A 26,448-nucleotide genomic window follows, 5' to 3' on the forward strand; every position below is an offset into this window, starting at 1 on the left:
GCCACTGCACTCCAGCCTGGGCGACAGAGCAAGACTCCGTCGCCCAGGCTGGAGTGCAGTGGCCGGATCTCAGCTCACTGCAAGCTCTCGTTTTTAAAAAAATCTTTTTTCCCCTCTGTCTGTCCTTCAAATTGGATAATTTCTGTTGTTCTGTATTCAGGTTCACTGACCCTTTCTTCTGTCATTGCTATTCTGCTGTTAAGCCCATCCTGCAAATTTTTTCTTTTCTCTGGTGAGATTTTCTACTTATTCGTTCACTGAAACCATATTTTCCTTTACATCTTTGAGCATTATTATAATAGTTGTTTTAAATACTCCTTCTCAGCTAATTTCAACATGTCAGGCTTGGTCTCTACTCTTCACAATGGATCACATCTTTCTGTTTCTTCTATGTGTAATAGTTATAGGTGACATTGTGACTGGCATGTTGTAGAGACTCTGGATTCCTTTATACTTCTTTCCAGAGTTTGGATTTTTTGTTGAGTTTAGTTTTGTTTTACAGTCATTTAACATGCCTGGACTCAAACTCCAGACCCCATCTGTCCTGTGGTGAGCAGCAAGAGAAATATCTGTTAAAGTCATTTTAGTACTAGCTGCGTAGCTTTGGAATGTATCCCATGCCTACATAGTTCAAGCGTCAGCCTATGCAAAATTTGGGGTTGTCTCCCCCTCTGTGGCTCTCTCCTTTCTAGGATTTCTGGCCTCACTTTTCAGCTGCTGTGATAGCTGTGAAGTTTGTTCTTTGGTTCTTCAAGCCAGAAATCTATGGACTTTCTATCCAAGCTTTAGTCACTCAAGTTGACATGGTCTGGGACCAGCCCTTAGACAAAAACAATGCTGTTTCTTTCTTCCGAATATAGGTTTCCTTCCAGTTTCTGCTTGATTTTGGTTGTTTTTCAAGCAAGTTATGTATATACACACACACACACACACACACACACACACTATATATATATATAGTGTATATATAGAGTAGTTTTATATATATTACAGAATGTGTAGTTGTTATCTGTGGGATGGTAAATCTAATAAAAGTAATACCTCTATTACTGAAACTAGACATTGTGATCTTGGATAATTTTTATATACAGTTTTTCATTTTGTAGTTATCACAGTTCCATGTAGTTTCTTCCCAGGGATGCTGGGTGTGGTTGTTTAGTCCCTTTTAAAGAGGCAGTGTAGCTCTTTGTAGCTCTGGGTTTTTTTGTAAGCGTGTCACTTCCAGGCCACTGCCTCCCATGGTTCTGGGATCTTATCTCCTAAAATTTATGTGAGGGAACAGAACTGTAATCTCAGATGCTTATCTGAGATCCAGAACCCTTTGGACCCTACAGCTTCAGTTCCAGTGTGCCCATCAGACTTCAGTTTCTTCATTCTTAGACACTGTAGGTTTTTTCTTCATTATTGTTTTTGTTGCTGCTGCCACTGCTGTTAACCTTGAATAAATCTTTTCTTAAAACAATCACAATTTACCTAGCAATTCTGTGTTTTCAGTAGAAATGGAGCGTATGTATCAGCTTGATTCATTTTGTTTCCGGAAGTTTGTAGCAGTGTTTTCTATAACAGACAACATCAGACCGTTCCCAGATCCAGCTCTTGCTGCTAGTTCCTGTGCTTAGGAGGGACATGATTCAGGTGGGAATATATGGACTTTGGGCAGGGGTCTTACTGATAGCTCTTAGAATAACTAGGGACATAAGAACAGCTAACTTTATTTTAGCATCTAGTATAGTCCAAGCTCTAAATCACGCAATGTTACTTCCATTTTACACATTAGGAAGCTGAGGCACAGAAAGACATAAATAACTTGTTTCACCATAAGGAGAGTCATATTTCAAGTTACTTCACTCAAAATCACAAATGTACCATGGTACAGTACTGCCTCAACAAACATTTTTAGTAATTATATAGATGGCCAAAAAATTGAAATTGTGCTATGTCAACTAGCAGTTGTGACAGGATTCAAAAGCTAATCAGCACTGGAGAGTTTTTGGAGGAGATTACGATGTGTGTTTGCCAGATTCATTCTTCTCATAGGTGAAATTCATGGGATATCATTGAAAACACTCTCTGTACTGCCAAAACTCACACTAACAGAGGTCGTTTGCCTGTTGCTTTGAAGAGAAGTGAAAGAAAGGAAAGCATGAATATTCTATTCTTGGCCATAAAGAAACTGAGTATTCATTTAACATCCAAGGATGTTAATTTTAGAAGTCTGACCACAGTTTTTAGCAATATTAACTACCTTTCTTTTATAAAGAAGAATTTTCCCTTTGACTTAAGTCAATCCAGTGGTTGTACAAAGGCTCCGACTTACACGTAATAAACGTATTAACAGGCTTTGAAGTTAGGAGTGATCCTCCCATATTTTCTCTTCAAATACAAATCTTTGTAATGTGCCTTGTCACTTACAGGGACAGGAATAAATCTTCTTAGATGTTGGCTCAGAATCCTCATCTAAATGTCCTTGGCATTTGGGCTAGGTTTTTATCTTCTGGGTGATGTCATTTAGAATATGTTGTTTTTCTGACATTTAGTAATGTTGACAGAGGAGTTTTTAAAATTATAATGTATCTATTGCAAAGTCCTAAACACAGACGACTTCATATTCATGTAAAACAGATATTTTAATTTTCAGTTTTTAGGTGAGGAAACTGAGCACCAACTAAAGTGACTTTGCCCAAGTTAACCAAGGCAGAAATAATAGCAAAGTAGATCAGATAGTTGTGTGGCCTTGAGCAAGTCACTTATCTCTCTGTGCCTTCAGTTTCCTTGCCTATGAAAAGGGGCTAAGAATAGCAGCTACTTCATAGGTCTGTTGTAAGGACAGATTGAGTTAATGCTTGCAAACCACCTGGATCACTGCCTGGCACATAGTAAACATTATGCAAGTTTGCTTTTTAAAAATTACTGTTAAATTCAGCACAAACGAATTTCTGCAGGAGCCAGGATGGTTCAGAAAAAAAAAAAAAGAACAAACAAACAAAACATGGGCTTTGGAATCCTGGTTCTAACGCTGTCCTAGCTCAAGTTTCCTGTATAGAGCCTCTGGGGTTGCATAGTAGGGTTGAATAGGGGTGTTTATAATTCTAGAGGAGAAAAAAATGGGGGGGGGAAGAGAAGAGAGGCAGGAAAGAAGGCAAAGCAGTCATTTCCTGGCTGGCCATAGCTTCCCAGGAAAAGCAGCCAGTCACTCCATCACATAGAACATCTTCCAGATTGACTGTTTTGTATCAGTGTGCTCAGCACAGCCAAGGCCTGAAGGAGAGGGGAGAGGCATGCATCTGCCAGCAACTTAACCTGCCCTAGTATCACAGGCTGTGAGACTTGGTTTCCTGTACTCCTCTCACCCCCCTGACACACAACTCCTGAGGAAGCAAGAGAACATGTCCCCGGTGCAGCACTTTAACTGAATCCAAAAGCATCTGGATGAGCCAGTGCCTCCGAGGGTCTGGTCGGAGGTCAGTGGAGCCGCGTGCTGTACTGCATGCCATGGAAGCTGTGCCAAAGCCCTGCCCTCGCCCAGAAGGAGGTTGAGATGGTTGGTGGCTTTAGGGGAAGAAGTGAGAGCAGTCATGACTAGGGATCTTTACTGAGCAGAGGCCAGGAGGGCAGATGGGACCCAGCCCATCTGGTGGCCTACATACCAGAACCAGTCCCACCACTCACAACTGTGCAGCCTCAGTAAGCTCCCATGACCCCAGTGAGATTGTTGTGAGGATCGGAAGTAATACACGTAACATGCCTTTCAGTGCAGGCACTCAAGAAATGACACATCATATTTTCTTAACCATCAACATTTGAAATAGAGGTCAATTTCCTTCAGCATGTGAATAGATGTCAATTTCCTTTAACATCTGTATTTGACTCTGGAAGCAGTTTGAATTCAAAGATATGACTGAGATGAACTAGAAGCTGATACCACTGCAAAAAGGGAAATATTTAACTCTAGGACATATTAAAGGAAATTACTCAGAAAGCTCATGCCAGAGAACAAATGCCATGGATGTTTTTAAAAGGTCATCCAAAGAGGTAAAAGGACTTATGAAAAGTCATGAGAATCAAGAAATGATTTTCATGCCCCAAAACATGTGACTTATATCCTAATTCACTATTGGATCGTGAAACAGCTGTCTGGAAGGTTTTCCCTTCTGGAAACCATGATGTCTTATGGGATTTCTTTGTGCCTCCATGGCATAAAGCTGCCTTGGTTTTCTTGGGTTATTATTAAAAATGGCTGGGAGAGATCATTATTAGAAGTATCCTAATAACATACTTACTGGTTGAGATTAGCTAATGGCAGAAATTATGGAAATTGTAAGAGCTATGTAACCATTTTGCTTTATGTCATTATAGATGTGTTTTTGTTTGTTTGTTTGTTTGTTTTTAGCTAGGGGAAAAAAGAGAACATGAATTCAACTCTTATTCTGTGAGCACAGTGAGTCCAAAGTATTTAGCACCAGTCTGGACATCTCAGGGATAAAAGCAGCATCAGTGTTAGGCCAAGTGGAGCGTTTGATATAAAGCCAGGAAAGAAGGATAAGTAAGTGGAAGATTGCTGGGCTCTGGGCTCCCTGAGATCAGACTGGATGTGGAGCTCAGTGGAAGGACTGTGTTTGGGAATCAAACTTCTGACTCTTAGAACCATAGACGTAATAGCAAACTGGACTCACAGGTTATGGGCAGGAGAGCTGGCTGGGTGATTCCGCATCTTGGCATTTCCTTTTCTTGGCACAGGCACAGGTGGAAGGCAGAAGAGGAGCAGGCGCATGGCTTTTGGGTCAGCCAGAGCCAGGCTGAGAGGTGACTTACTGACTTTCTGACTCTTCACCTCTGTCACACTATCTCACTGTCTGCAAAGTGGGAATGATGACAGTACTCCTCATGAAGTTGCCGTGAGGATCATTTGACATGATGCATGAAAAGCCCTCAGCAAAAGCCTGGCACACAGGAAGCTTCACTAGCAGTTTGCTGTGTTAGCTGTGATTGCTTTGGCAGCCAATCTGTTTCTTACATGTTATACGCCTCTCAGGGGCTTTTCAACCAGAAGGCTTCTACATCTGAGTGTGTCTGCGGTATGTAAGGGAAATAATATCTCTTTGTGTCATTCACTGAATAACCTGCAGCTGACAGCTTTCTCTATGGATAGCTCACTGATTATGTCACTTAATCAACAAACGTGTTGAGCAGGTGCTCAGCTGGGTGTCTGTGGTGAATGCCCATGACTCTAACCCTCTTCCCCCAGGAGTGTCCCTGTCTAGTGGGAAGACAGGTGTGTCAGTGCATCAGCACATGATTGCAGCTCAGTGGACATGCTTCTTCACCTAAAGGTCATGAGGGTACAACCATGAACCTATGAAAATATATGCAAAATGCTGCATGTGAACCCATGCTCATTTATTTCTGGGGTTGTGGGTTCATAGATTTCATCAAAGTTGCAAAGGGTGCTGGACCTCAAAGGGAGCAGGAGCCACAATCGTGAGAAAAGTGACGAGCACTATGGGGATGCCAAGGAAGGATTGCATAACCAGCCAGGGACAGCAGGTTGGATGAGGCCAGGAAGACATGCAAAGAAAAGGAAGGACATTAGCTGGGTCTGGCTGGCTAATGCCTTCCATGATTGTTTTTGCAGAGGAAGGCTTACTGGTTTCTCTTATACTTAGGATAGTATAGTCCAGAAATTTCAGGACTGGTTGAATGGGAGAGACCCATTCTTAGAGTAGCCCAGCCAGAAAGACAGTTGCAAGATGGTACGTTAGTTTTGGCAGCTAAAAAAGAGATGAAAAGCAGGATAAACTCTGTTAAGATTATTTTTTCAGGAGTCCCCTTTTAATAGAATTAAAGATGACACTAGCAACCGAGATGATTTTTGCCTGTAGATGAGTATCCATGATCACATTTACTCCTCACAGCTTCCCAAGGGAGGAAGCACGAGTGGAACGTTTCATAGAGGGACACTGCAACCCTCGGACTGGTAGTTGCCCAGGTTACACTCATAGTAAGGGTAGAACAATCCTAGGTCATTTGATCTTTCCCTTATACCATTGACATTTCATTTTCTGTCCAAGGTACATAATCACCTTCCATTAATATTTGTGGAAGTCATGTTCCTTTTTATAAAAAGTCAAAGATCCAATTAAACATCAGAGGATATTTAAAATGTATTTTCTCAAAACATGTAGTCTGGAGTGTAAAATATGTTAATATCATTTACTTTATTGAAAGTCAGCTAAACTCAAAAGATATTTATCCAAGTCATATTATATTACTAGAGATTTAGTTTAGTACTTGAATCCACATTTATAATTTTTATATCTCAGAGAGCATCAAGTCAGTTCCAGAAATACAGTTGCTGTATGATGTGTTTTCGAAGGTTATATATTATGGATCCTTTAATTTTCATCATCGTGAAAAAATGGGAAAACAAGATATCCCCACAACTCAGTTTGGGTTTAAACTATCTAATCATGATTTTTTTTTTTTACATTCATACATTATAATATGATTTTTGGCTTAGGAATTCATTGCATTTATTTCTCTCAGTAAGTACAATAGCATCTAGAAAAAAATGAGGAAATTTTTGCATATTATGTTAGAAAGGAAGCAATAAGTAAATTGTAACTATGTTCACGGAGTGAATGTGGGTTTGTTGTTCTTTTAAAAATGGCTTTACTTTTTAGCAATGCATAGTGGCACATGCCTGTAGTCCTAGTTATTCTGGAGGCTGAGGCAGGAGGATCACTTGAGCTCAGGAGTTCAAGGCTGGATTGAGCTATGATCACACCACTGTACTCCAGCCTGGGCAAGAGAGCAAGAGCTTGACTTAAAAAAAGAAAAAAACAGTTTTATTTTAAGAGTATATGAAGCAAAGTGTAAAAGCCTCCCAGTGCTAATGTTTCCTTCCACCCATAGTCCCACCTCTGGATTCGTAGGTAGCTGGGCTTTGAAGTCAGATCAATCAAAGTTGATCACCAGCTTCATCACTTCCCAGCCGTGTGGCCCTGCCAAGTTTCCTACCTTCTCTAAGCTACTCATTAAAAATGCTGGTAACAATGGGACCCAGCTCCTAAAGTTATTGTGAAGATTAAATGAGATCATGATATTAATCTCTTTGTACGGTACCTTGCATGTAGTACAAATTCAGCAAATATTGGCTAATGTTCATATTTATGTTAATATCAATAATTATAGTTGATATTATTGTATTTTGGCTAAGGCAGTGTTTATCTATTTGTTATCTGAAAAGGAAAGTGTCTGCTTCTCTTTGATGTTCTACTTCCCAATCTTGTTGAAATTTGAGAATAGAAAATTCTCTGATTTCATCACTGAATAACTGGAGGCCATTAAATCTTCCCTGCAAAGATTTTCAGTTCTATAATTCAAAACGAGAAAAAAAAACCCTTATTTACTTTCCAGATACAAATGCAAACAGAAATAAAACACAGCTGCTCTTATCTCTCCATGGGCACCATCTCTTCTTGGTACTGAAAAAGATAATGATCTTGCAGTATAATTTTATAAGGAGGTAACAAAATCAATTACATTATCTCAAGTGTAAACACTGAAGCCCTTATCCAATTGCTGACTAATATAGGCTGTGCCTGTGGCAGCTGCTCACCCCCTATTATAGATTATTTTAGATGAAAGAAAACATTGACTGATAAATGAAGATTTGACAACATAGGAGCATAGATGGTTTTACAGCTTGATATTCAAGAATGAAACCAGCAATACAATGGTTGGATGAAAAGTCAGCACACAATGCCCATGGACACAAGTAAAGGTAAAGATGGACAAATGATTCATTGTCTATTATTAAATAGTAAAGTCTTTACAAAAGCATGAACAAATCTGCAAATGCTTTGGGTCCATTTCCACATGGTCTTATAAAATATTATAAACCATAAAAGTAAAAGGCTAAGAAGGAACTCAGGAAGCTGTTGAGATATGTCATTTTCATAATTGAAGTGACTGTGGGATTAGTATGATCCCTTCCAAGGTATGGTGACTAAAGTAGAGGACATCTCTTGTCACAGGACTTAAACTTCATATAAAAGATTAATTTAAATTTATAGACATTCAAGCCCATAAAATAAAAGTAATAATTATGGGCCTCTGTAACCAACTCCATAAGATTTTAGAGCCAGACAAAATCTGCTTTATAAACTCAACACTGACACAAGTTGAGTGACCTTGGACGATTGCTTAACTAAATCTCTCAGAATAATCATATCTACCATGTGGGGTCATTGTGAGTATTAAATAACATAACTGTGCTACAATTGTGCTTAGCATGTAATAAACACTTGATAAATGATAAGATGTTTTCTTTGTTTCATGTCTCACTCTTCAAGTTTTTCATAAGTGAATATGCTTCTTTTTTCTCTATCTGAAGTTGGATATTTATTTTAGCTTGATGCGTTAGCTCTGTAACACTGTATAGATTACTGAAGTCTTTGTATTTCTTAAAATTAACAGGCATTTTTAGGATCAGCACGTAGTTCAAAAGGAAGGTTATTTGGAGTAACCTTTGTCTTCACTATGTTAAGAAAGTTGACAAAGTTAATAAGTCTGTTTAATCAATAAAAAAATCTGAAGTCTTTAAAAATTAACAAGCTGCAATGATATGATGTAATTTCTTATCTGTTTTTCCTTGTCTCTTTTCCTCTAAATTTTTCATTACTTTGTATTTTGAGTAGAATAAAATCTGACACATTGTTAAGTGTTTGTTGAATGAAGAGGAAAGGACATACATATTTTGATTTTGACCAAAGGCAACGCTCCTCAATAGAGGCTGAATAGATCTTAATTAAATTATGTAGGTTAGAAAACATTCTGCTACCTGCTTCTCTTACTCACATGCAAAACTACTCTGATTAATTTCTTGGGCTAGGAAAAGGGTTAAAGTAATTAAATTATAAGGGAGGCTGAACACTTTTATGGCATCTTTTATCTGCAGTTAGGGTTTTCGTGTTGAAAGAACTCTAGAGATGAAATGCCTCAACCTCTTCAATTTATAGAGAGGAAACAAAGACCCTGGGAATGTAAATGGCTTCGTCTTGTGGTAACCGAGTTGCAGGAATTTATTTCCAATTCTTCCTATTAGGGTTTGCTCTTAAATGGACTTGCCCCAGGGTACTTATTTATATTAACTGTTCCATCTATTCCAAGGGCTTACATATCTACAAAGAATAGATAGCAAGGTAAAGATTGTGATTGAGAATATTGGGGTTTGGGTTAGAGAAACCTGAATTCCAGTCCCTTCTTCACCACTTACCAGCTGTGTGACCTTGGACAGATTGTTTAAAATATTGGTCAAGTTACTTAGTCTTTCTTTGCCTCAGTTTCCTTATCTATGAAGAGGGGATGACAAACTCCTGTCATGCTCAAAATAGAAATAACAAACCGTCACAGATTTATTATTAATGACAAATGAGACAATGTATGTAAACAATTATAACCAGCGAGGTGCATTCTAAACAATTAGTAACTATTAACTATTATAAATTAGAAGTGGGAGGGAACATTGAAGGGAAGAGATAGTCCTATACTTTGCTATAGTAGGCCACAAATTTGGCTCCAAGCTTTCTTACAGCCGACATACAGAAAGAAACATGATTGATTACATAGTTCCAGGGAACTTAGATATATTAATTTTATATATCTGGCCAAACCAGAACCTCCCTCCTTCACTCCCGTTTTTGAATTTCCAAACACAGTCTCTTTCTCCCAGATGTAACAGTACGGGTTTTAGAGACTCATTGAGTTATAATAAGGGCTGTATAAGTTTTCCTGAGACTTTCTTAGCATTCCCATGTAGCCACTTAGCTTTTTGGTAGCACTTGCAGGAGAGACCCAGATAAGTGTCTTCCCCGGGCAAATTTCATTCTCAAGAAGCCCAAGACCTTGGAGGAGGCCAGGGGTGAACTTTGGGTTATATGCCTCATTTCCCTCACTCATATCAGGTGTTCCTTAATCACAGGGGCCTGCCTTATTCACCTTCACATTTTCATTCATCACGTGGTGGATGCCCATTGTGATTTGCAGTTATAAATGAACATGTGCTGAAGAGTTACTGGTATGAGCGTCCTTCCGTTTTAGGGCCTGGTTTTAACAGAGAGATTATTTCTATATCAGGCAAAACAGATGTTTCATCCAACTCTGATGACAGTGTGCGAAGCTTGAATCTCAATATTTTACATGAAAAATAATATCCATGTGAACTCTTCTGCCCTGGGTACTGATGTGCAACGACTTGTGTTATTAAATATCAGAATGAAATAGAACTAGTTTTCTTTAAAGAAATAAAAAAAGGAGGGAAGTATAATTCTAGCACCTCAGATATCTTTCGGAATAGGTACGTTAATCAATTTCCTTTCAAGACACATACGTCATTATACCTCATGTAAAGTCATGGCCAAATTCTCATATCTCGAAAGGTAATATACACTTTGCTTGTGATATCACCTACAGAGAAAATGTAGAAAGATTATGCTATCATAAAAATATTTCTAAATCTGTATATTTCAATATGTGAAATACTCTAAATTTTCTTTAGGAGATATTTAGACTTGCTTATTTTACATTATATTCTTTCTTCAGCTGTATTTATTATAGCAAATAATCTATTTCTTTCTCTGAATAAGCTTTCCGAAACCAATCTCCCTTGAATTACTTATCCAAGTTAATAAAGTCAGATGAGAGAAATGTTGGCATTCAATGTGGTGTTTCTTTTTTTTTTTTTCTTTTTTACAATTGAGTACTCCGTTTTAATTTACAAGTTAAGAATCCTTTAAATGTTAAACAGGAACAACAACTAAAAGGTTGTTTTAGATAACTGAGTCTCACACAGAGCAGGCGGAATTGTTTCCATATGCTGTATCTAAGTCTGGATTCAAATTGTGGAATAGCATTTTATGTTATCAAAATACTAAGTCTTTGTAACCCTTTTCTTCTTTCCTAGCCCCTTTGCTTTTACTCTGTCCTAAGTTAACATGTCACTGAAAACCGAGTCACGGGTAAATACCTCTGCACTGCAGAAAATTGCTGCTGACATGAGTAATATCATAGAAAATCTGGACACGCGGGAACTCCACTTTGAGGGAGAGGAGGTAGAATACGACGTGTCTCCCAGCGATCCCAAGATACAGGAAGGTAAAGACGGATGATCTGAGCGGGGAAGAAAAGAGTTTGTCAGGGTTGCTTGGAAGAGCACAAATTTGAAGTAACCAGCAAATGATTGATTTTCCTTGCAGATGTAACACTGGGCTCAGATCATTTTGTAAGAGGCTTTCTTGTTTTAACACATGGTTCTTGAAAGAATGCCTGTAAAAGACAAGTTACGCTAATCAGATATTGCATTAACTTTATTTACTTATTTTTTAGTGTATATCCCTTTCTCTGCTGTTTATAACACTCAAGGATTTAAGGAGCCTAATATACAGACGTATCTCTCTGGCTGTCCAATAAAAGCACAAGTTTTGGAAGTGGAACGCTTCACATCTACAACAAGGGTCAGAGCATTTATGGACTCACCGTTTTTTCTTTTGTCAATATATGTGAATTACTACATAGCCTTTCATTTTCCTCCCTCCTAGCTATGACCATGTTTGTGGCTGTTTGTTTGTTTTTATTTATCTGTTATTTCCAAGTCATTGTCACCTGTCAAGGTTTTGCCTCCTTCCCACTTAATCTTCATTCTTATATTCCTCTTTCTTCATTCGAGCCAAAGCTCTTTCTTTTAAAAAGGCATGTAAGGCAAATTAACAATGTAATAAATTGCAAAGTGCCTCTCTTACTCTTCTTCTCTCCCTAGTTTTCTGTTTCATTTGGACTCTTGATGCGTATTTGTTCCACCTTGCATGGCAAGTATAAGTCAACAAGAATTTTAGCTTTCCTAATGTTTATTTAGAATGAAAATGTTGGTGCTCCCTGGCTCTTAAGAAAAAAAGCCAGGATACTGGATTGGCCAGTGCCATTACCCCAAAATACTGTTGAGAGAATTCTGCAGGCATACTCTGCCTCTCTGATTGGTTCCTAGAAAACCATCCTTTAGTCCTCATTCATGTGCTTTTTCATTGAACGCTGAAAAGGCTTTGGAGTAAAATGTCTTCAGCAATCAAATCCTTTGAAATGGATTGGACTAGAAGAAAGCTTTAGGGTAGCTCCTTTTCTCTGTTCCTGCCTGGATTTTGCAGTTGTTAAGTCTCCAGGGGAGGAAAATGGCTGCAGGGTGGTGACTTTTGTCCCTTCAGGCTAAGCTCTAGCCATGGCAGAGTAAGGCCACCATTGCCTCCTGCCTCAGGGGAAGCACAGATGCCTCAGGGCACAGCTTCGCCTTCCCTTCCTCCTTGTCTTTTGGAGGTGGCATGCGCTGCATCGCTTTCTGGGTGGTTTTGCCTCGTGCTGTGTCCCAGCTTACCTGCACATGTACTGACTTCCAGCCTGCACTCACTTGGGTGTCAGCCTCTGGTTTAGGCTTTCCCTGTAACTCGGGTCCATGTCTCCCTGATACACCACTGAGCTGAACTCACTCAGAAATGTCTCTAAGATGAGCTTTGTTTTCTTTTTTCACCTGCCAGCATTTAGATTGAAAGATAGTTAACATGTGGGGGTAAATGACAGACTCTAGAGCCAAACTGCATGATTTAATTCATCTTTGCCTTGTGATCTTGAACGAGTGACTTAACATCTCTGTTCCTGTTTCCTCTTCTGAATAAGGGGTATAACAGTGCTTACCTTATAGGCTTGTTATGAAGATTTAGTAATGATAATACATATGTATAATATTATACAAATGTACACTGTATACTCATTACCGCATTCACTTTCTCCACCCATGCCTCCTTAATACTGGTGGCTCCTCAGGGTGGGTGGGTGGTATAGACAAGGCTGGACCTTGGAATGTGTTTCACAGGAGAAGGAGAGAAGGCATGTCATGCCATTTCTGAAGAACAAAAACAGCCAAGATGGTGCATTTAGTATACAATACCTCTCACCCCTGCCAATTGCCTGGTTCACTGCTTGTATTTGTGGACTGGACCCCTGAAGACTCATTAGGGCCTTCTCTCATTGTCTCCTCCACCTAGTTCCTTGTTTCAGGTGTGTGTGTGCGTGGATGCACACACACACACGTATGTTGGAGGAATAGCATTTGTAGGAATCGTCTCGTGTGATCAAAAGTTTGTCTTATGTAATTCATCAAGTGAACATTTAGGGAATATTATTTCTGTAATTGGCTGCTTTTGAAAGAAATTTACTTAAGTACTTACATAAAATAAGTAGGCTGGACTTGAGTATACTTCCCTGTTACTAATTAAATATTGTTCACTGAAAGCTTTTGGAATTTTTGTTGTTATCTAAAATATCAAACATTTTTATGTATCACTGTAGGTACCAAGTATTAATCTTTACACTATTGAATTAACACATGGGGAATTTAAATGGCAAGTTAAGAGGAAATTCAAGCACTTTCAAGAATTTCACAGAGAGCTGCTCAAGTACAAAGCCTTTATCCGAATCCCCATTCCCACCAGAAGGTAACCATTTTGGAATTAATTATGCCAGTATACAAGTTGAATGGAAAGTGTATTTTGGCTGGGTGTGGTGGCTCACGCCTGTAATCTCACCACTTTGGGAGGCTGAGGCAGGAGGATCACTTGAGGCCATGAGTTTGAGACTAGCCTGGGTAACGTAGCAAGACCTCCTCTCTACAAAAAAAATGAAAAATTTAGCTGGATGCGGTGGCACGTGGTGGTAGCTAGTAGTTCTACCTACTCAGCTGCAACAGGGGGATTGCTTGAGCCCAAGAGTTTAAAACTACAGTGAGCATGATTGTACCACTGCACTCCATCCTGGGCAACAGAGCACACCCAGTCTCTAAAATAAATAAATAAAAAGTGTATTTAATTCACAGTATTGGCTAACTAGTCTATTGTTGGTAGATATTTTCAATTAAATAGTGTCTTAAAAATATGCCATCTCATGAAACATACATTAAAGTCATAGTCACAGAATAATCTAGTAAGTGTTTGCATTCTGTGTGTTTGTGTTTTAGACACACATTTAGGAGGCAAAACGTCAGAGAGGAGCCTCGAGAGATGCCCAGTTTGCCCCGTTCATCTGAAAACATGATAAGAGAAGAACAATTCCTTGGTAGAAGAGTACGTTGCTTCACTATTCTGTTGTTTTGAACCTAATTTTGCAGTGCTGTAGAAACACAGCATCTACTGAGGGGTGAAGTAGGCCTGGCTACAACTCCTCTCATCCACTCATCGATCCCCCGGGCTGGTTTAGCTTTTCTGGAACTAGTTAGGCAGTCCCTTCTTTCCCCAAGCCATACAATGCATTTTCTCAGAAGGGGAAGATCGTTCTTGGTTAGGACTTAACGTTATGAAGAAGCTGTTCTCCCGACTAGAACCTTTTTGAGCTTATTGTGAGTCAAAGATTGAACTCATTGTTGTGGATTTTGAGATCTACTCTTTTAAAATAATATATTTCCATACATAAGCTTCTGTGTTCGTAATAGCCCATCTTAAATATATGTAAAATCTCATTCCTAAACTATAGATGGAGCAGTTAGGGCCTGAGAAGAGTATGACGGAGTACAGACCGGCACAGCCCGGGGACAGAAAACTCCAGGGGAGAGGCACTTCTGCCTGCTTCCAAGATGGGTGCTGCAGAGTGTGGACGATTAATTTTTTTTTTTTACTAGAAAGTGAACAAGTGTTTGTTAATTTCTGTCAGTTCTGTTTGGTAATCTGAAACATTCATGTTCCAGAGGGAATGTTTGATTTCTCCTTTGTAGTTGTCATCTTGGCTAAAATCTCTGTAGGTATCTGGACCAAATATTTTCCAAGATACTTAGACATATACAATTATATAGTGTTGGTTTACTGTGTGCACATGTGTGAATTCAACTGAAAATGAAACTTAGTGATTAAGCAAAACCATGCTGAATTTTATATCATGGTCAATATGATTGACATCTGTTGCTCCAGTGCCCCAAGCCTATATCCCTCTACTCCCCATCTGCCTCCACACACAGTTTAGTATATTTAAAATCAGTACATTCTACTAGAAAGCCGTTTAACCTCTCTCCACTTTTTTTCCTGGAAAGCTGTTTAAACATTGTAGTGTATCTTTCAGTAAGTTCAGTGTTAGAATTGAAAAAAAAAATGAAAGTTTTTGGTAATATCAACAAATTCTTTAAAACAACTTATAGCAAGTCCTGCTATAATAGCTATGGAGGATTAAAAGACTATATAGCTCAGGGCTTGTCAGCAGTTTATAGAAGACCTAAGCATATGGAAAGTTAAAAAGTAAGAAGATATTTAAATAACAGTTCAAGAGAATTATGGAAATGACAGACTAATGCCATTCAGGATTCCTTGCTCCATGATTATATCATTAAATAATTGAATAACTTATACAAGTTAAGATGAAAATGATGATCTGATCATTGTCACTACTGTTTAATTTTTAAAAATAAATATGACCATGTTAACACTTACCTAAATTATTTGCATTACAGAAACAACTGGAAGATTACTTGACAAAGATACTAAAAATGCCCATGTATCGAAACTATCATGCCACAGTAAGTACTAGTCAGTGATTTGAGTTTGGAGTAATTTTCACTATAGTAAATTGTCAGCTAAATTTTGGATCATTTTATTAACACAAGTGATTGTATCCACATCTACATTCGTCCTTGAATTAAATTAAGTGAATACAAAGTTGATTTGACAGCAAGGTCCAGTTTACAATGGTGTGATGCTGTTTAAAAAAGTTGAATGAACTTAATATGTCTATAAAAATAGATTTAAATGAACTTGAAATGCTGCTATAAGCTAGATTATCTAGAAATCAGCCTTCTTCTCTTCTCAGGTTTCCAGGAAAATGCCAAAAAACATTTTTAGCTACAAAGAGTAACTGTTGAGTAGTAAGTGATGAAAACAGTTGAGGGGAGTTGAATGCCTAAAGATTTTGTGGTGGGTAGGGCGGTTGCCATCTGATTGGCTTGTCATGCCTGTTAAAGGCCTGTCTTTTCATTCCAAAGTGAGAAGCATGGGAAAAGCTAGGAAAGAAAAAACGCTTGAGGAATCCAAGTAAAGAGAGAAGAGGTGATGGGGCTTAGATGCAGCCACAGAAATTAAGCTTGGGTTATGCAGCTGGCAAGCAGGGAGGGAGTAGGTTTCCTAGTGTCAGCTAACAATTAGCTCTGAGCTGTTAAAGGTGGGGTGTTTTTAAAGGTTTAGCCTTCAATTATCCAGAGGTCTGGATAACTGAGAATGCACTGGTTTATTGGGTGTATGTATGCCTTTGTATGAATTGTATTGTTATGGGGCCGTGTGCATCTATATTATATGTGTGCAGAACTCAAGAGTTGGTGCAATTGTGATTTGGCCACTAGTTTAGAGAATGGCATCACATAAACACATAAAAAGAAAGAGGAAAGACCTTAGTGTATTTTGGAGAGGATTCAAGAGCAATTGGCTCTGTGAGTTTCTCAGAACAGGAGCTGCCTCGCTGCTGCCTTGCAACACACAGTTTGGAGTCTGGTCCAAATATACATCCAGCTGGTCCCAATTGCACACAGCTGACCTGAGTCTAGGTCACTACCTGCCTCCTGCAGCAGCTTGCACTGGGGCATTCGATGGACTTGAGGGAGCTTCTATGTCTTGGTAAACCTGGAGAAGGGTTTTCTGAGGAAAACAGGAATTCAGATTGCACCAGAGAATCTCAAGAGAAGGATGATGGGAGGCAGGGGTTTCTTTTCTTCTGGGACTCAGTAACTTGTATTGTTGAAATAACATAATGAATAAGGATACTACTACTATTGTTAATAAAAATGATACCTCCTGTTGTGTTGTCTGAAATCAGACAACAGACAATTATTTAAATGTGTATTAGTACCCATATGCAATAATTTTCCATTTCTTTTACTTTTCTGCCTGCCTGTGACTTTACTTTTACTATTTCTTTTGGCTTTAACAGTTCTTGGTGAGTTCATTCTTCTCTTTTTATGTACTTTTCTACATTTGGGATTCTACTATTGACTAAAGAATGTTTACGTTTAAAAAATGTTCATTTTAATACTTTTCTGGTCATAAAAATATTTTCAAAGTTAAGCCATGTTGTATTTAGAAATTCCAGAGTGACCTATAAACATTTCCTTTGGAAGGGAAAGCCTCATTAGCAACTGGCTGAGAAGATTCTCCCTCTTATTTTCTTTTTCTATTTTTTTCCTTTTTATTTTTTATTTTTTATTTTTTTTGAGACGGAGTCTCACTCTGTTGCCCAGGCTGGAGTGCAGTGGCATGACCTCGGCTCACTGCAACCTCCGCCTCCCAGGTTCAAGCAATTCCCCTTCCTCAACCTCCCAAGTAGCTGGGACTACAGGCGCCCGCCACTAAGCCCAGCTAATTTTTGTATTTTTTGTAGAGACAAGGTTTCACCATGTTGGCCAGGATGGTCTCGATCCCTTGACCTTGTGATCCGCCCACCTCGGTCTCCCAAAGTGCTGGGATTACAGGCGTAGCCACCGCACCCAGGCTCCCTTTCATTTTTGATGGTTACTGAGATTATTCTCTCCAACAGCTGAATTGTTCAATATGATTCAAGCACAGGATACAATTTGATATACATTAATTCTCTAACATTCTTTTTCTTTAAATGTAGTCTGGCCTAAAGACTAGATCTGTAGGCCTCTGCCTCATATTTGTGAAATGAGATTGGAATCTATGTGTTTTCTTCAATAATTGTGAGAAATATTAAAAAACTGTTTGTTAAAAATGCTTTACTGTCTGTAAAAAGCATATTAAAAATTATTTTAACATGTATATAATAAATTTACACTTTTATAAGTATAAAACAAACCTATTTTAAGTGAATTCAGGTCCTTAAGCAGATAGAATCATGGATCAGAGGTCAAGGGACTGAACAGGATATGTTCTTAATCTCTATAGGACCATCCAGATCTGTATTTGGAACAAGTGTGTTTAACAAATAGCTCAAGTGATTCTTATCATCAGGAGTTTGAGAACTAAACTAAAATGCTATGGTCAGCTTAGAAATGTCTTGGTAAAGTTAGACCACTTTAAAAAGTGGAGATAGGGCTGGGCATGGCGGCTCATGCCTACAATCCCAGCATTTTGGGAGGCTGAGGCAGGTAGATCACCTGAGGTCAGGAGTTCGAGACCAGCCTGGACAACATGATGAAACCTTGTCTCTACTAGAAATACAAAAATTAGCCAGGCGTGGTGATGGGCGCCTGTAATCCCAGCCACTTGGGAGACTGAGACAGAAAAATCGCTTGAACCTGGGAGGCAGAGGTTGCAGTGAGCCACGATTGTGCCACTGCACTCCAGCCTGGGCTACAGGGCAAGACTCTGCCTTTAAAAAAAAAAAAAAAAAAAAAGTGGAGATAAATTTATTATAAAGGTGTTTGTATAATAGGATTTTTGCCAAAGGAATTTGGTTTAGGGTTCTAAGCACTGACATTATTTTTCTTAAATGGCCTCTGAAATTAGACATGGACAGTTCTTTCCTCTCACTTTATAGTCATTGGTTGGGTTTGTGCTCAGACTTTTCTCCCATGATTATGAAGACTTGGTCTGATTTTAATTCTTTTTTTTTCCTTCTTACGCTTCTGCAAAACAGAGCATCCTAGTGTTTTAGTGTAGTCATCATCAGACAGTCCCCTCAGAGACTATGGGTGATTTGTTCAGTTTTCTTTGCTCATTTGTAAAATGAGGACAAATGTATTTCCCCTTTACTCTAAGCATAAATATGTAAAAAATACCAATATCTGAGTTGTGTAATAACATATAAAAAAATCTCAAACAGGAATTCCTTTTGTATTCTGAAATTGTATTAGTGCTGGCTGTGGTAGAGAACTCACTAGCTAGGCATTTTAATTAGTAACTGGAAAATGTTTATTTTCCAGGGAATTAAAATAAGAGGAATAAGGAGCAGTAAATGTACCTTTTTCATACGTGAGATTGAAATCTAGAAATGGAACAAACTGTACAATTTCCAAGAGAAGGGCCCTAAACTGATAGGATCATATCTCTACCTTGAAGTGAATCATTTAATTCATGTGACTCAGATTCCTTATCCCCAAGAAGATGATTAGCTTCAAATCTTGGATAAAACATGCCACAGATCAGTAATACTGTGTTCATCTCTCCCTTGTTTTGTAGAATGAGCTTTAACTTGAGGGGAAGAGTAGGTAAAGAATAAACATGCACGCAGTGTTTTCATTCCAACAGGGAAAAGCTGTACTAATTTGAACAGCTGCCTTTTCGAATTAAGGGAAATGTTTTCTTTCTTACGATTGAGTCTTAGCGTTTAGAAGGACTTTAGGCCTTTGTCCAGCCTCCCAGTTTCCTTCATAGATTACATGTCCTCTTTGTTCCCTGCCTTTCCTGGAGTACCTGAGTCTACAAGGAAATTGCCCAGCTCGATGCTCTTACCTTCCTTGTATCTGATAATTTTCCACCTGGCCATTTACTTGAGTTTTTGCTACCTGGGAAATAAAAGGAGCCTCTGAAAGTCACCCTTCTCTTACAATACAAGGATGGGTGGAAGGGGCAGTGTGTACGTGATTGCCAAGTGATTTTCAGGATTTTTTGTTACCCCTCGGGTTTGTTGTTTGTCTCTTGACATAGAAATATTTTTGCTTCTCTGTTTCTCTAACGTTTTTAGTATCCAATTGGTAGATCACGTTGGAATTTTTTACTTGGGACCACTTTCCACCTAGTGCCAAGAACATTATTGCATTGCAACATTATTTCAGTTGTATTCATATTTTACAAATTCCTTTGCCAAAAAACAAAGACAAAAAGGTATTGATTATACATTACTCAAAAGATCAATAGAATAAGCCCCGTGAAATACTGTTAGGCTAAATTGATCTTTAAATTCTTATTCCTGAGAATCGCTTGCCCAAATGGAGAATAGAATTCTTATCACTGAAGACGTACTAAGAAGTTTAGACAACATCATCTTTGTTAAATTTTAATTTTTATTAGTTAGGTTTGCCTCTCAGTTGACCCTGACACACTTACTTTCAATTTGATAACTCTATTAGAAAAACTTTTATTGCCAGATATGTTCTTTTCTATATAATAGGCCTGGTTCCTTCTTAAAATCTCTCTCCAGTCAAACTTTACTAAGCCATTAGGATAAATTAAATTTCATATTAATGTGTAACTTTCAATTTTCTACATTATTAATGTGTGCTTATCTACTTGGCTGAGACTCTTTACACTTAGCAGTTTTGTTGTGATACTCCAAAAGTTACGATTTCTGAATGATTTCGGAGAATATTTCTGTTGTCAGCTATTTGATGATAACAGCTATGTAAATAAGAACTTTTTTTCTTATTTAGATTAGTGGCTTCATAGTCTTCAAATGTAAAGTAGGACTGACATTATTTGTCTGCTCGCTAGAGATAAAAGTTATGACTTAGGATTTTAAAATATTTTGGATTTTATGGCTGGCAATCTGTGAGTCATTTCCAATAACCCATAGGTTACTACATTTTCCAATTAAGAAGCGTTTTCACAAACCAGATAAAAATGCATGATACTGAGTGAATCACTGTTTTATATAAGAAATGAAATGTAAAGACCTTGAGGTGTTTTTGTTTTTGTTTTTGTTTTTGTTTGAGACAGTCCCACCGTGTTGCCCAGGCTGGAGCGCAGGGGCACGATCTCCGCTCACTGCAAACTCGCCTCCCGGGTTCGAGTGATTCTCCTGCCTCAGCCTCTGCCTCCTGAGTAGCTGGAATTACAGGCATGCACCACCACACTCGGCTAATTTTTGTACTTTTAGTAGAGATGGGGTTTTGCCATGTTGGCCAGGCTGGTCTTGAACTATTGACCTCAAGTGATCCACCCACCTTGGCCTTCCAAAATGCCAGGATTACAGGCGTGAGCCAGTATGCCTGGGTGAGACCTTGACTTTTTAAATTCTCAATTTAAAAAATGCTGTATGAAGATACCTTTGACTTAGGATTTTAAAACGATAAGTCTTTTTGAATTTTAAAGACTATTTTCTGCAAATAACCCCAAGAAAAGAGAAAAATGCAAGCATTTAAATTAACCTTACAAGGATAGAAAGTCTTGAGATATTTGTAATTTTTTTTTTTTTTTTTAACAAGAGTAGTGTTAGATGTGTCCAATCACATATAAAACTGTCATGGAAAACTTTTGTTTTGTTAATCCCATTTACAAACCTAGATCAAATGCCCCTGCCTCTGTGATGATGTCATGTCAGCTAGGAGGTGGTTGCCCTCCACTGCTCTATAACTCTGTAACTACTTTCACATGCATCTAGGGTGGTTCATCCCACAGAACTTCATTGAGGGGAGTGTTTTCTATATTTGGTCTCCCATCTGCTTCCTAATGCTGGGAGAGTATCCTTTTAGTCTCTGTTGTCTATCAAGGCTGTTATTGACATGGTGTAAGGAACTGAACTTATTCTTTGTCACGTTTTTAAAAAATCTGCAAATCTGCATATGCTAACCATTACATAATGTTGATTTGTTTTTCCCTCTATGCCTCCACATTTACATCTGGCTCTCACCTACCTAGAATACGCAAGGAATGCAATTTGAGTTAGATAAATGTTGAATGACTTTTGGCTTTTGCAGCTTAGTTTTGAGGGCGCTGACTTTGGTCTGACTTCATAATGAGTTAATCATACTGAGGTAATCCCTTCTTAACTGTGTCATCTTGGACAACTTACTTGACTTCTCTAAAACAGAGGCCTGCAAACTAGGGCCCGTGGACCAAATCCTCCCCATTGCCCATTGCCTGTTTTTGTATGTTCTGTGAACTAAGAATAGTTTTTATATTTTTAAGTGGTTGAAAAAATCAAATGAATAATAATACTTTGTGACACATAAAAATTAGATTATCTTCATGTTTTATATCCATATATAAGGTTTTATTGGAACACAACCACAGTTATTCATTTATATATGTGTCTATGGCTATTTCCGTGCTACAACAGCAGAGTAACTGCAAAATGAAATGTATGCCCACAAAGCCCAAAATATTTACTGTCTGGCTGTTTGTGGAAAATATTTGCTTATGCCTACTCTAAACCTCAGTTTCCTCTTCTGTACAATGGGAAATATAGCACCTGCTTCAAAGGGGTTTGAGATAATGCATGAAAAATGGTTAGCATAACACCAACACATAGCACTCAGTAAGCACAGCCACAGTTGTTGTTATAATATTTACAGTTTTTAACCTTCCAATACAGTGAAGGTGGGCCTAAAATTCTCTTCCTCTTCAACTCATTAAAAATCATTCTTTTTGTTATGCCTGATGTTCAAAGCCCTCCCCACTCTCTTTTCAGCCTGTTTAATTTTTCATTTTTTCCTTCATTTTACTCACTGTAACCCAACTGTACATCCTATAACCTTTTTGGACCTTCTGTTCTAGCCCCCCATTCATCTCCCATTTCCGTGTGCCCAAATCGTGTCCATCTTCCAGGTCCTGCACCAGTATCACTCGCTTCTCACATTCTTTTATTGTTTGAGTGTACACTGTGCCACACAATATCCACCCTGCGCAACAAAAACAAACATGAAAGAATATTGGGAATAGACTCTCTCTCTCTCCAAGCTTCTTGAGCATTTTATCTCTGTATCTTAGGGCACACATCACTCTTTTGAGATTTAGAAGATCTAGTAGGGTGTGTCTTCATTATTTATATACTTCTAATCTGCACTCTTTTAGGGCAATGCCATTATTATTGATCTCTGTAGTCTGTGGAACACACCAAACAGTATTTACACACAGCTATACCTAATACATGTTTTTTAATGCATAAATTTGAATTGTTTTGCTTGCTAAAGATGGATTTTTTTGCCTCTTTTCAGACAGAGTTTCTTGATATAAGCCAGCTATCTTTCATCCGTGATTTGGGACCAAAGGGCATGTAAGTTGCAATAAACCTTGAAAGAGAAGTATGAAAAGTTGATATGCATTAACACTTAATATAGCAGCATGCCATGGTGATGGAGTCCTCCTGGCTTTACTGCTAGCTTCTCTTCTCCCCAGTAGAGTTAAAGCAACTGATGGAATTACTCATACAAATCAGAGCATCTCCCGTGATAAACAATGGTAGCAACTGCTCCACTGTCTTTGTCATGTGCTTACAGCACAGATTCTTTCTAACCCAACAGTGGAAGTGTCCAATACCTATAGCAAGTATGATGTGTAGGAGAATACATTAAAAATCAAGTATATAAGATCTCCTTTTATAATCCCTTATAAAGTTAAATGTTTATACTCATTTTGATGATTGCTTTAAAATAATACTATGTAAAATATATGTTGTATAACCAGATGGAAGTTTATGATTTTCCTTCACAATATTAGAGCTTGAAAACATAAAGAGCTTAACTTTCAAGCTCTAGTTAAGAGCGTTGTTGATAGTTGTTTCAAAAAGTTTTTTTTTTTAAGTTTAGCCTTTGTTATTGCTTTTTCTTGTCACATTTTTCAGAATTAAGATATTGTTTTCAAAACTAGTAGCTGTGCTCTGCTTCCTTTGGCATGGCTCAATTAGCTCAACTAGTTTGTTAGTTTGCTAGAACTGTGTGTGAAGAGACACAGGGATGTCCTGGAATCTGTGTGTGAGATGCACCATGGTCTCAACAGCAGGTGAAGCATCCCTGTGCAGGCATGTGGAAATGCATGGAGTCTTTTTTTAGTTTGTCACAGTGTCACAATGTTGAGGAGGGAACACTCAACATTTAGAGCCAGGAGACAGAATGCTTAAGGTCTTGTGTAGTGCACAACAGAATCACAACGCCCTGAATGCTGAAGGGGCTATATCTCACCAGTATGTCTTAGGGTTCATCTGTAGAGTACCCAGCCTAACAATTAGGGTACTGAGCTAGTTGAGAGCGAGGAGGAGAGAGTAGGGAGGAAAGTCGTGTGAGAATGAGATGGTTTATTTAGTCCCATGTTGGGAGGCTATACAAGCTAAGTGGGAGCAGGAAATTTGAAGGTGATGGGTTAATTTTATGTCTATTTCAGAGAAGGTATGATAATGAAAAGATCTGGAGGACACAGAATACCAGGCTTGAATTGCTGTGGTCAGGGAAGAGCCTGCTACAGATGGTCAAAAAGGTAGGAATTAGTAAGTTTTGTGTGTTTGTTTGTTTTAATACACTGGGTATTTGGGTTAGTTTTACATACCAGTTTTAAATTATAAATCCTTTAAAAGTCATGACAGAAGAAATTTTTAGTTATATTTTAAAATCCAAGTTCCAGCATTCATTTAAATATTCTACCCAAAGCTGAACTTGTAGGCTAAGTGTACAAATTATATTCATGAAAACCCAAGGACACAGAAGGCACAAATTGGCCAGCCAAAGAAGATGTACAAATGGCTAGTAAGTATACAAAAAGATGCTCAACATTACTAGTCATTATGGAAATGTAAATCAAATCCACAGTGAGATACAATTTCACACCGTTAGGATGGCTATAATGAAAGGGATGGACAATAACAAATGGTGGTGAGGGTGTAGAGAAACTGGAATATTTTCTGTAGAGAAACCTCAGATATTGCTAATGGAAATGTAAAATGGTGCAGCCACTTTGGAAAACAGTCTGGCAGTTCTTTAAACTGTTAAACGTAGTTTCCACATGTCCCAGCAATTCCAGGGATTCACCTAGGAGAACTGAAAAAAATATGTCTACACTAAAACTTTTCCATAGCAGTATTATAATAGCAGTATTATGGATAATAGCCTTACAAGTGGAAACAATTCAAATGTTCATCAATTGATGAATGAATAAACAAAAATGTGATATTCCCATACAGTGGAATATTATCCAGCCATAAAAGGAATAAATAACATCAAGTTAAAAACCTTCTGCACAGCAAAGGAAACAATCAACAAAGTGAAGAGATAAACCACAAAATGGGAGAAAATACCTACAAACTACCTGTGTAATAAGGGATTAAGAACCAGAAAGAACTCTACAGGAAAAAAAAAATCTGATTTTAAAATAATCTGATTTAAAAATAGGCAAAAGATCTGAATATACATTTCTTGAAAGAAGACATACAAATGGCAAACTGGTGTATGAAAAGGTGCTCAATATCATTGATCATCAGAGAAATGCAAATGAAAACCACAATGAGATATCATCCACTCCAGTTAAAATGGCTTTTATCCAAAAGACAGGCAGTAACAAATGCTGGTGAGGATATGGAGAAAGGGGAACCATCATACACTGTTGATGGGCATGTAAATTAGTGCAACCACTATGGAGAACAGTTTGAGGTTCCTCAAAAACCTCAAAATACAGCTACCATATGATCTAGCAATTCCACTTCTAGGTATATACCCAAAAGAAGGAAATCAGTATATCGAAGATATATCTGCACTTCCATCTTTGTTGCAGCACTATTCACAACAGCCAAGATTTGGAAGCAACTCAGGTGTTCATCAACAGATGAATGGATAAAGAAAATGTGGTACATATACACAATGGAGTACTATCCAGCCATAGAAAAGAATGAGATCCTGTCATTTGCAACAACATGGATGGATCTAGAGGTCATTATGTTAAGTTAAATAAGCCAGGCACAGAAAGACAATCTTTGCATGTTCTCAGTTACTAGTGGGAGCTAAAAATTAAAACAATTGAACTCATGGAGATTTTATCAGAGGCTGGGGGAAAGGCAGCATGGAGGCGGGTAGTGGGGATGGTTAAGGGATACAAACAAATGGGATAATTAAGATCTAGTATTTGATAGCACAACAGGTGACTATAGTCAATACTAGTTTAATTGTATGTTTTAAAATAACTAAAAGTATAACTGAATTGTTTGTAACATAAAGGATAATGCTTGAGGTGATGGATACCCCATTTATCCTGATGTGATTATTACACATTGTATGCTTGTATCAAAGTATGTCATATACCCCATAAATATATAGACCTACTAGGTACCCACAGAAATGAAAAATAAATAAAAAAAAGAAAAGAAATGAAGACCACTGATGGTCATGGAGTTTCTTTATGGGGTGATGAAAATATTCTGACATAAGATGGTAGTGACGGTTGCACAACTTTGTGAATATGCTAAAAACCTTTGCATTGTAAACTTTTAAAAGGTAAGTTTTATGATATGTGAATTCATCTGAATAAAAATTTAAAATTAAATGAAAAAGCATATGAAGTTCTGATACATACTATAATGTCGATGAACCTTGAAAACATGGTAAATGAAAAAATCCAGATACAGAAAGGCACATATTATATGATTCTTATTTATATGAAATATTCAGAATAGACAAATCTGTAGAGACAGAAGTAGATAAAGGGTTTGTTTCCAGGGAATGGGGAGGAGGTTGCTTTGTATTAATTTGATACTAGTATGGGGTTTCTTTTTGGGCCAATGAAA

At 38.0% G+C, this 26,448-nt stretch overlaps 1 protein-coding gene across 1 annotated transcript in view; it reads left to right on the top strand.

Moving 5' to 3' along the window:
- PLD1 (phospholipase D1) overlaps positions 1 to 26,448 on the top strand; it is a 167,113-nt gene that overhangs the window by 20,161 nt on the left and 120,504 nt on the right. Inside the window, exons 2-8 of the mRNA XM_025377614.1 lie at positions 10,964 to 11,154; positions 11,386 to 11,513; positions 13,393 to 13,538; positions 14,057 to 14,162; positions 15,533 to 15,598; positions 22,901 to 22,959; positions 24,063 to 24,155. Of these exons, the coding sequence (XP_025233399.1) occupies positions 10,995 to 11,154; positions 11,386 to 11,513; positions 13,393 to 13,538; positions 14,057 to 14,162; positions 15,533 to 15,598; positions 22,901 to 22,959; positions 24,063 to 24,155 (758 nt within the window). The 5' untranslated portion in view covers positions 10,964 to 10,994. The remainder of the gene's footprint in view (positions 1 to 10,963; positions 11,155 to 11,385; positions 11,514 to 13,392; positions 13,539 to 14,056; positions 14,163 to 15,532; positions 15,599 to 22,900; positions 22,960 to 24,062; positions 24,156 to 26,448) is intronic.

Source organism: Theropithecus gelada, chromosome 2, assembly GCF_003255815.1.
Source record: "Theropithecus gelada isolate Dixy chromosome 2, Tgel_1.0, whole genome shotgun sequence".
Lineage (NCBI taxonomy): Eukaryota > Metazoa > Chordata > Mammalia > Primates > Cercopithecidae > Theropithecus > Theropithecus gelada.